The 10,806-nt window shown below is 37.0% G+C and overlaps 2 protein-coding genes and 1 long non-coding RNA gene across 5 annotated transcripts; 2 read left to right on the forward strand and 1 right to left on the reverse strand.

Annotated features, from left to right (window-relative positions):
* Positions 1 to 74: 74 nt before the first annotated feature.
* On the forward strand, positions 75 to 4,029 carry LOC107220999 (solute carrier family 35 member F6). The gene is made up of 8 exons (XM_015659835.2): positions 75 to 344; positions 526 to 633; positions 720 to 867; positions 1,214 to 1,564; positions 1,839 to 1,923; positions 2,892 to 3,050; positions 3,167 to 3,321; positions 3,412 to 4,029. The coding sequence occupies exons 2-8, from the start codon at positions 557 to 559 to the stop codon at positions 3,577 to 3,579; spliced, it is 1,143 nt and encodes a 380-aa protein (XP_015515321.1). The 5' UTR covers positions 75 to 344; positions 526 to 556; the 3' UTR covers positions 3,580 to 4,029.
* Positions 3,718 to 8,040, reverse strand: LOC107221001 (prohibitin-2). Of its 2 annotated transcripts, XM_015659837.2 has the most exons (7): positions 7,685 to 8,040; positions 7,262 to 7,524; positions 6,783 to 7,100; positions 6,553 to 6,630; positions 6,238 to 6,334; positions 5,685 to 5,938; positions 3,718 to 5,554 (listed from the first exon to the last, which is right to left on the reverse strand). In XM_015659837.2, exons 1-6 carry the CDS (start codon positions 7,812 to 7,814, stop codon positions 5,736 to 5,738), a joined length of 1,089 nt encoding a protein of 362 aa, XP_015515323.1. In that variant the 5' UTR covers positions 7,815 to 8,040; the 3' UTR covers positions 3,718 to 5,554; positions 5,685 to 5,735. The 2 variants fall into 2 exon arrangements, with proteins under 2 accessions (XP_015515323.1, XP_015515324.1); XM_015659838.2 differs by lacking the exon at positions 5,685 to 5,938 and having other exon boundaries at positions 7,685 to 8,037.
* An 852-nt stretch (positions 8,041 to 8,892) lies between these two features.
* Positions 8,893 to 10,789, forward strand: LOC124294041. 2 transcript variants are annotated; one of them, XR_006903934.1, is made up of 3 exons: positions 8,893 to 9,723; positions 10,082 to 10,176; positions 10,332 to 10,789. It is a non-coding gene; the product is annotated as an uncharacterized LOC124294041 (long non-coding RNA). The 2 variants fall into 2 exon arrangements; XR_006903933.1 differs by lacking the exon at positions 8,893 to 9,723 and having other exon boundaries at positions 9,748 to 10,176.
* The last annotated feature ends 17 nt before the right edge of the window (positions 10,790 to 10,806 follow it).

Consider the following 10,806-nt stretch of genomic DNA (forward strand, 5'->3'; position numbering starts at 1 on the left):
GGTTCGAGTGTTCGAGCCTTGAAACGTCACCGCTCTCGCATCGTCTCGAACATCGAAATTTCACAGACCGTACGTCCGATGTCTTATAATATCGCAAATTCGTAGCGGTTGGTAGCGCTGTGGTATTCTACTGAACGTATTCAATATTGTATATTGTTGTATATTCTGTATATTGTTGTATATTCTGTATATTGTCATTCGTGCTCGTTTCGTACATACTTATATACTTGTCGTCCCTGCTCAAAACCGAATTATTCTATCTGTCACAATCGACGATTCGGTTCTAGACATATCGGGAATGCGTAAATGCCTCCTATGAAACTTTGGAGTTACTAAAATCCATGGTAAGTATACGAGTCCTCAAATACCGTTCTGTCATTTCGCTAGTATTCACTCATTTTTGTTACAACAATCACAGAATATTTATCCATCGTTACTCATTTTATGCCTTTGTACCTGCTACTTACAATCTGGCTGCTCAATAATTATGAGGTGTAACTTTAGCAAAATATTTATTGATTCTAGGTAATTAAGAGTTTCTAAACAACGAACGACCATGGCTTGGACCCACTACCAAAGAGTACTGGCCATTCTTATGGTTATTACTGGTTCCCTCAACACGCTTTCCGTCAAGTGAGTCGAAAGATTTTGGTTCTGTTATATTTACTACTCGTTGTTCTGTTTTGGAACATTGCTTGAATTGTTTTATTATTCTTCAGATACGCGGACTTGCAAATAGTTAAAGGTCAAGATGAAGAACCTCGACATTTCAATCATCCCTTCATGCAATCGTCATTTATGTTTCTGGGTGAAATGTCTTGCATGCTGTTATTTAAAATTGCTTTTTGCTACTACACCCGGCAGATGGTAAGAAAAAGTCGAAATTATCACTATTGGTCGAGTAATTATAGCCACTCACTATGCCTCAATCGACAAATATTATCCGATATACAACAATTAATTCATATCTATGCCAGCATGTGGCTATTATACTTTGTGAATAATGTTACAAAGGTCAACCAGTCCCAGACTTGACTCCCGCCTTGCACTTTATCACCACAAGATGAATCATTGTGAAACATGACACAAGATAAGACAAACTGTTATACGAACCTCATCTATGCATTTCTCAAAGTCGAGTATATAATTTGTGAATTATAAACCTGATTTGCGCAACATTGAAAATAATCACTTACCTTATTTGCTATTACAGAATGGCAGTGTCGACTCCAATTCTTTGACGAAGGGTTCCCGAAATTTTAGCCCTCTTGTATTGCTTGCACCGGCAATGTGTGATATGTTTGCAACATCTTTGATGTACGTTGGGCTAAACATGACATATGCTAGTAGCTTTCAAATGCTGCGAGGTGCAGTTATTGTCTTCACTGGAATACTCTCAGTAGGATTCTTGGATCGGAAGTTGGGATCAAGAGAGTGGTTTGGAATTTCCCTAATTATAAATGGCTTGAGCTTGGTTGGGATGAGCGATTTTATCATGCAAAATGACAGCAGTGTCAGCACTAATTCCATTATCACTGGTGATTTACTTATCATATGTGCACAGGTAAAATAGTGATTTCTGTTATCGACCCACATAAACAATACTTATTCATAGTTTATTACTTATTCATATTCGCTCTTTGCACATTAAATTAATAATCTCGCAAGCAGATAGACCCGGATGAAACAATATTAAAACTGTACCGGACAAATACACTGGCTACAGATGTTAAACTCAACGTTCATAGAACAACAAAACAAGTTTAATACCAAAATTTCCGTAGAATTTAGTGATCATGATTGCAAGTATAACTGTTTTATCTACTGCAATGTTGAAGGTGATTACGGCAGTTCAAATGGTGGTGGAAGAAAAATACGTCTCTGGATTGGACATACCTGCGCTCCAGGCAGTTGGTTGGGAAGGTAGAGTAGGAAATCACATCTCTAATTTTGATTATGTTCAATACGCTGTTAACTGGAGTATTCTCAGGGTGTCCACCAGCCTGAAAAACCCTTGAATTACTGTGGTATTTTTTTTCACAATGGAAACTCCTTGGATCTCAGAGAATTTTCGAATTTTACCTGGAATTTTTGCTATCCCCACCGAGTTTTAAAAACTTGTTGACATTTTTATTTGAATGAAAGAATATATTCGGTTAAAATTTGAATTTTTTTTTATTTGTCGATTTTTTGATAATTACATAAATATAGCAAAGTTGCATAAAAACAAAAATGAAAATCGGTATCCGTGAATTCGAAGAAATGTTCTGGAACATCCTAAAAGCTCGATATATCTCTGAGTGACGTGTGACAAAGTCTAGCTACTTGGTATGAAAGACCCCTATACAGTGTCTACAGTTTACAGGTTATTGTATGTAGTGTAAGTGATGTTAAAAACCATTGCATAATCAATTATGTATCGGAGCCTTGTGAATTGTAAGAAAAAGTGCGTCATTCAAAATTGAAAAATTTAAAAATGAATATGAAGGAATCAGAGTTCCACAATCGGACCAGGCTTAAAAATTTCGCTTTGGAAGTTAGAATTTTTGTGAATTATTTCGTAATTTTCCAAAGAGGCATACATTCCAAAAATTCAATTTTTAAATTTAAAATCGAAAATTAAATATGAAGACAAAGCCATACCTCCAAACTATGTTGTCTAGCAAGTTGATTTCTTGCGAACAATTTCACCACCTGATTTTTTCAATCTATGCAGTGGAAGCAAAGATATAAGCGTTTGAAAAATAATTCATCATCGAAAATAAGAATTAAAAAAAAACTAATTCAGAACACTGCAGTATGTAATTCATTCTGACAACTTTATCATGGAATTTCAAATTTACAACCAGATTTGCATCCAAAAACTTGATATTCTGTTTCTGTGGCTACAGGTGTTTTTGGATTCATTGGAATATGCCTTGCTATGATTCCGCTCAATTACATATATGCATTGCCACCTTTTGCGAACAACTCTCGAGGAACATTAGAAGCTACTGTAGATGCTTTTGTTCAAATTGGCAACAGCATACATTTACTTATGGCAATTATTGGTACGTATGTTGGATGATTACAATTATTGTATCTTTCTTTCTGAGTCCAGCTTAATTCCTAAATTTATTCAAGATACAAATTTACTACTAATCTACCTGCATGTTAAACTTGAAAGGTATGACCGTGAGCATAGCATTCTTCAACTTTGCTGGCGTCAGTGTTACAAAGGAAATGAGCGCCACTACAAGGATGGTATTGGACAGTGTAAGGACATTGGTAATATGGGCATTCTCTTTGGCATTTCAATGGCAAACTTTTCATTATCTTCAGGTGATTATGCAACTTTCGATTTCAGAATAATCTCACCATTGCAGTATTCATTTATTCCACAATTATATGGTCCTTCTCTTTGTCTTCTAGCTCATAGGTTTTGCAGTTTTACTAATTGGTATGTCCTGCTACAACAATATTGTTGTACCACAATTGTTCCGAAAAATTCAGTGTCGCTTGGGGCGGCGTCAGCCACAACAGGATGAAGAAAGCATCATCACTACAGCAGCCGACGATGTTGCCGATAAAAATGAATAATGAGTATTCCTTATACTACGTATTTAAATCGAATTCTCAATGATAAATACACAATTGTTACTGAAAGAGATAAATATTGAAACAAAGTATTTCATTCATACCACCATAACGGATTATGGGAATTTTTCTTGCATGGAATTGTTAGATGTGGTGAGAGGCAGATTACAGCAAAATGTAGAGAGAGGCTAATAGGAATGTGAGCGAAAGGCATGTGGAGTGTACAGCAAGAGAGCACGAGAGTAGTAGAGTTGACAATAAAGGTAGTAAGATGAAAAGCGGAAGAGAGTAAGGAGAGAGTAAAGAAAAGTTATGTGTGTGAGTCGAACTGTAGACGTAAGAGAACGAGAAAAACATGTTGAATTACCAGATTTAATAATCCTGCGTCTCTAATTGATCGTCGTATTGTTAATGTATTGTTACCATGAATATATAATTTGTTCTTTCTACAGACTCCTGAGTGGAATTGAACATTTCTCCCCATAAATAACCTTTCGTTATCCATTCCCTACACACACCTAGCAGCATATTGTCATCGTCTCTACATATGCAATTGCATCAGTAAACTGTTGCATTCATTGTTGATTTGTTTCACGAACTGGGTGCAAATGCACAAATCCTAGTAATTGTGGAAGTGATATTGAAACAGACAGATCATTAAGTTAACAACATAGATTATTTTGATGTTTGTAAGAAATTGAGGTGTAATGCTGTTAAAAGATTAAAATATATGCGCAAATTACCCATAGTTATACAAAGGCTCATTTACTAATCAATTTCCTTGTCATGCGTGTGTATGAGTTCGGTCTATAACCGGAATCTGTGGGGTAATTATTTGGCTGCGACTCGTATCCAGTCTCTGCTGTCACAAATTCACAAATGACAGCAAGGAAAAGACCTTGGATTTCAACATATATTGATCTCACAATATTGTACACGTATTTCGAAATTCTGAGGGTCCAATCGTTGACGCAACGCTTCTACGAAACCGTTGGAAGACAAATCGATTTTCAGGTCTGCAACTCGCTAAAAATCAAATCCGTTTGTATTTTGTCGGTTCCACAGATTTTGGAAAATGATACGTTCATCATAATCATGAATTGCATTTAATCAGACGCTGTATTCATATCATTTCGGAATTAATTAATATTTACGATTAGTTTAGAAAGAGTCATTGAAATTGATTCTCAGACGAAAAGTCTTAGGCTCGTAAAAAAGAAAGGACAACCCTTTTGTATTTTTGCAGTCCATTCCTCGCGAACTTTGCAAAACTGCTGGAATAAATTTATTTAGACGCCATATTAACGTAATTTTGCGAGAGTAACCGATTACACATAGTCTAAAGTCGCTGTGAACACCGGATCAAAAGTTACATCCAAACAACTAAAACTTTTATATTCTACGAATTCATCCAATTGTTGAATCTACGATTTCGTTTGCGTATTCCTAAGAGGCCAATTTCTCAAAGAATTCTCCGACAAGTTGATTCCAAAACAAAATTTTTAAGTACAGACATTTGAAGACAAACGGTCAACCTTAGCCAGAGTGTTGCCCGAATTTGGCAAATATGGTCTTTTCAAAAATTCTTTCCAAAAGTCAGAATCAAGCACGAATAACGCCTCTCAATGTGTTAGAAAAACACATCATTAGTTCCAACAGGGTATAAGTAAATATTGGAACGCTATTTCGGTATAACATACATCAGGAAAGAGATTGAAAAGAATTCTAACCTGCTTGATTTCGGAAATCAAAACTTCTACTGGCAAAAAAGTTACAATAAAACCACAGTACCGCAAACGCAGATTTTCAGTCACTAAAAAGCTCTGATCACATTTTACAAACTAAAACTGTGTTATTTATTAGAATTATCTTCACTATACAGGCGTGACAGTATTGATGTACACAAGTTTTACCCAGGACAATCCTTGCCACCTTCGGTATGAATCTATGTATCGTTCGTCGGATGGTAGTCCTTAGCCTGTAATAAAATTTGATTAGTACCATGTATTATGCCGGTGTGAAGTAGAGGATGGATGCCTGGTTATAAAGGATCAATAAGGAATTTGGGATAATTAGATATGACAAGGCAGGCTCGCTTGTGAGATTACTTTGAACAAACTTCTGACAGAGATCCGAAATTCTTCTAATTAAATTGCCGCTTAGGGAACGATAAGCTTAGCCCCCGCATCTGCAGAGTCCAGAATAAGGGAAATAGGATCTTCGACGTAAGGAGTAGTTGAGACAATCGACGGCTTTTCAACATTTCTCAAAGCTGGCTGAGATGAATTCATGTTCAAAGATTTGACTGCATGCTGCGCAGATTCATTCCAGTTTTTCCACCTAGCAGGCGATATTCCATTACCTGAAATCAGATGATCTCGGATTTTGCGAGCGTGCCTGGTCTTATTAGGTTAATGGCAAATGTGGGAAACTTGAAAATAATGGGCAGGAGGCCAGGGCAAGAAGCAAGCGCTGCAAAGCTCATATCTACAAATTTGCGTATTTTATAATATCTGTTAGCTACATGATTAACAATCAACTTTGTGTCCTTCGTATTTGCATTGTAAATTAGTTGACGCTGGAAATTATTAGAACGGAGCACAGATGACGAAATAGAGAAGTGCAGATTGAAGTCCTTTTCAATTAGTCATTACTGCTTACTTTTCAATTTCTCAGACAGATCATCGAATGTTGGATCCTGAATATTGAGCATAAGGCCGTTGCCACTCAAGTACACACGATTTTGTGAATTTGCGATCTAAAACAAAAAATCATATTGTTAATTTATCAACACTTGTTAACATTGAGCTTTGAAACAATGATACAGAAAAAGGGTTTGATGACAGTGAAGAAAGCTATAATCTATAATAATATGGGTCCGATACCTGTCACTGGTAATTTAATCATATTCATGGTTTGAAACATATAATCAAGTTATAAATAGCAAACAACTATTAGGTCCCTAAATTGAATTACCGTTCGAGATATGCTCTGCGCTGCCCGAATTTTTCTTAGCTTCAAGTATCCAGGGTTTCGTCCAACAGCTAAACCAAGGTATATTTCAGTCAAGGATAATTTATACAAGACCGAAAGAATCAGATATGACTAATCAGCCCACACGATTAGCAACAAGGCTAACGAAATGCCGCAGGTTTCTCCTTTTTGAATGTAACACTAGTTTTACGGTTGAAATAGTTAAAGGATATCATTTTTGCAGCTTCCGCTTCTCCCTCTGCTTGGACAATTTTCTGCTGCTTCTCCTGTTTGGCTCGTTCAACGACAAATGCTGCTCGTTGCGCTTCCTGTTGAGCTACCTGTTTTGCCTCAACGGCAGCTGTGTATTCCTTACCAAAACTCAACTCTGTTATTGACACATCATCCAAAACGATATTGAAATCTTTTGCACGCTCAGTTAGCTCTCTGCGAATCATCATAGATACTTGTTGTCGCTGCGTTATCAATTGAGATGCATTGAACTTGGCCACCACAGACTTTAGTACTTCATTACAAATGCTTGGCAGAACCTACAAGTGCAAAGTATTGTACCTATAAGTAAGTTTTGTTTTTACAAAAGTAGTTCAAAGTTAGTGCTAATTACAAAAAAAATAATTCGTGAAATGTCCTCTCGGTTTCAACTCACTGATATTTTTAACTGAAAAGTAGACGAAATAACAGTTTTAATCACCTTTTCATCATAGTCAAGACCTAGTTGCCTATACATGACAGGTAAATTAAATGCATCAGGGCGAGATAAGACTCTAAGGGAAATGTTGACCATTTGAAGATCCTTTGATCCAGTTGGCGATGAAATTTTCCTAGGTTTGCTTCTGATGTCATATATAATGGGATACTGAAACCACGGAATTCGAAAGTGAAGTCCTTCCGTCATGATGTCCTTTTGGATACCTCCGAGGCGTGAAAATATGATTGCCCGATGCCCACCATCAACTATTGGTAAAATGAATCGATGTTAATACGAGGAGTTTATAGATTAAAACCGTATGTACAAGCAGTGTTTGTACAGAAAATTTTCTCCATCACAACGCAATTGTTCATGTAATTTTATAACTAGAACACAAATTAGCTGGTGTGAGACGAATTTATTTACCAGTATACATAGACTGTGTGACTCCATACATGGCAGCGCCGGCAACGGCGAGCAATTTCAATCCCGGCGATAAACCATTCGGAGCTTTTCCAAACTTGCCAGCCAGTTCGTTGAGCTTACTTTGCGCCATTGTCGATATAGATTTCACGGCGTATTATCAGTTTCAACAACCAAACCAAAATAACGATCCTCAAATAAATGCTCGATAAATTCGGGAATGATTTCACGTAACGAACAAACTAGCTGATGCAAAGGTTAAAAGGCCGATAACGAGGCCTGCCGCTGGCTCTACTTGGTTTCAACCACGTGCTCTTGATGAAATCTAGACTGCCGACTTCGATCGTGTAGATGAATTGAGGACGAGTCGGGCGTGAAGACGCTGATCGCGCTGCAACAAAAAGTGCGTTCCGAAATCACGTATTAACCGGTGCTCGGAGTCCCCTAAGACGGAAACAGAGTTAGTCATTAACTAGAAAGTGCAAACGAGATAAAAGATTGCTAATGGTAATGGGAGCTAATTTTGGAACGCATCCAAAAGCGAACGCTGTGTTTGAAAATTGACTGACAGTACTGTCAGTAATCCTTTATCTCTTTTGCGCTTCCAAGTTCGTGAATAGCTCTGACTCTGTCCTAGGGAATTTTCAGTACTGTCAGTCAATTTGCGAACATGGCCTAAATATTTAACAGTAAAGAAATTAAATATTGAACTTTAAGTAAAAAATAATAAGTATCAAAAAGACACAGTATGACGCACGCGCTGATTTTAGGTTATATGCTTCATTTCAAATATAATTTCGGTGGCACATTTTCATCCCCACCCCACATACATCCCTAGATAGCAGCGCCGTGACATGGCTATTTCAAACACTTGAAACACGGACAACAAGAAAACTACGCCGCTCCGCAGAAAATTGGTTTCTTTGCAAGACCTGTACCTATGTAAGACCGTGGTCACGACGCAGTGGGTCTAGGAATTCATTGTCAAGCGGCGCCCTCTGCATCTTTCCTTCCACGCGCAACGCAATCCAGTAAATACCGCGGGGATAATGATTTGTTGGATTGACACATATTTTCATAGACATATAAGAACTATGCATATTCTACGGTTAATTTCCACGGTCATGGGTTATCTGTCCCCAAGTGTACGTACAGTATATGCTGTAAGCCTGGCTTGTAAATATGCATTTCATGACGTTTATGACGTCACATACAACGGTCTGGTCTTTCAACGTTGAACTAAGACCGCTGATTTCATTGGCCAGTTCAGTAGGTCAGTTGGATCTGACCAATGAAATCACCTACAAATCGAGACAGACTTCTTGTGGATTGTAAACTCCTGTCATCCAAAAATTTGCTTGTTCAATCTTGCCATATTTGCCGTTGATCATAAAGACGGGTAACGGCAGTGAACCCAATGGGGTTCTGTGTGTTTTATGGTATTGCATGTATTTACATGCTCCCGCCGATACAGAAACTTTCGGATCGCTATTACGGTTTCTTTAAATTCTTCCAGCAACGCTTCACCAAAATCAATATTAATTATCAATACTTCACGAAAAAAAATAAAATAAAAAAGAGAAAGTACAGACTTCAACGTATAGGGTATGTGTAACATCGTCTTCATAATATACCACTGTTAACTGAATTCTCATTCGAGTAATTGTATTCAGGGGTTGCAGAGCATGGATTTTTATTATCAATGCCTAATGTAATTTATATTACGTATGATATAAATATCGCGCCTTGGTCACAAAGGTCAAACAACTCTAAAATTGGCGTTTTTGAGTTAATAAAAATATATGTTAATACTATACAATTTCTATTGCTGAGGTTCGAATCTTTAACCACGCGAAGTGACACTTGTGTAGTCGTAAAACTCGCCACCCAGAGGACAGAAGTGTTGTCATCGTAGCGCGCCGGTTTTGAACCGGATGGGCATCAAGTATGTCGTTTCAAACGTTTCGCAGCCAACTTTACACCAGTTATAAGACTTGAATAGTTACACGATATCTCAAATTGTGACACTTCATACGAATAAGGTAAGTCAAATATTTTTTTACCCTGTATCGTAACTCAAAAAGTGTCGCTTTATTTCGATGAAATATAAATCAATAATTAATTATTAATATAATATGTCATTTTTGTAATTATGCCACCTTTATCGGTCAAAAATGCGTCATTGTGGTCCTTGCAGCGTATTATCTTTAGTTGTGTCATTATAAGTATGTATGTACATCGTTTGCATACAGAGGTTACTACAATATACGAAATACTATTTCGAGTTGTGTCTTTATTTAAGCCTGACTAATTTCAATAATTACGGTCCCCTGCATTTTAATTTTTAAATAAGTCATTACTGTTCATTTTAATGAGCCCGAAACTTAACACACATTGTAGTGTCATTTTCAATCTGGTCACTACCTGTTGTTTCGACGAAGATCGTGAACCTGGAGACCGAGGAGGCAATAACTTGTCGAATTGGCGCGTCAATGGTATATGAATTAATTAAAATTAATACGAATTGACATGAGCAGATGGAATTGAATTACATCCATCTCAGTATATAAGAATAATTCTCTCAGCTAAAGTAAGAGAAGCTCCTTATAAAGTTAACGAAATGTGTCACACTGATTTCATCAATTTTAAGCAACTTGTAGAACAGCTTGGAAACAACTTCAGCAACACGACGAATGGTGATGTAGTCAAAATGGGCGATATGAAGGTGTTGAAGTCGTTAAGGATGGATCGGGAATACTGTATTTCAAAACGTCGTGTGACAGCAGGATTACGCCAGGATTAAGGTGAAAGGTAAAAAAAAAGTAATTGTCAACATTGAGAAACTCGAATGCAAAGCAGCGCACACCAAAAAAATCACTGTTGCGGTGTTGGAAAATAAAAGATGTTTCACTCTATTGTAATCATCTGGATGTCCTTTATCTCATTCCTCATCAATACACAATTGTTCTTGTGCCAAAATAAATAGTTAAAGGTGAAACGGTGAGTGAGTAACAAAAAAAAAAAAAAAAATTTAAAAGTGTATTACTATGATCCCGTAGTCATAAGCACAAAATGTAGGAGAGAAAACTTCAAGAACTATGACAGAATTCAACAATAAGTAGGCT

This window comes from Neodiprion lecontei, chromosome 4 (assembly GCF_021901455.1).
Source record: "Neodiprion lecontei isolate iyNeoLeco1 chromosome 4, iyNeoLeco1.1, whole genome shotgun sequence".
Lineage (NCBI taxonomy): Eukaryota > Metazoa > Arthropoda > Insecta > Hymenoptera > Diprionidae > Neodiprion > Neodiprion lecontei.

What these genes read in the sequence shown, in the direction of transcription:
- LOC107220999 (XM_015659835.2), top strand. Translation starts at nt 557, where the DNA reads ATGGCTTGGACCCACTACCAAAGAGTACTGGCCATTCTTATGGTTATT. An exon ending in CCAGGCAGTTGGTTGGGAAG is followed by an intron (nt 1,924 to 2,891) that starts GTAGAGTAGGAA and finishes CTGTGGCTACAG; the next exon opens with GTGTTTTTGGATTCATTGGA. An exon ending in AAACTTTTCATTATCTTCAG is followed by an intron (nt 3,322 to 3,411) that starts GTGATTATGCAA and finishes TTTGTCTTCTAG; the next exon opens with CTCATAGGTTTTGCAGTTTT.
- LOC107221001 (XM_015659837.2), bottom strand. Translation starts at nt 7,814, where the DNA reads ATGGCGCAAAGTAAGCTCAACGAACTGGCTGGCAAGTTTGGAAAAGCT. An exon ending in CACACAGTCTATGTATACTG is followed by an intron (nt 7,525 to 7,684) that starts GTAAATAAATTC and finishes TTTTACCAATAG; the next exon opens with TTGATGGTGGGCATCGGGCA. An exon ending in TCTGTCTGAGAAATTGAAAA is followed by an intron (nt 5,939 to 6,237) that starts GTAAGCAGTAAT and finishes ATCTGATTTCAG; the next exon opens with GTAATGGAATATCGCCTGCT.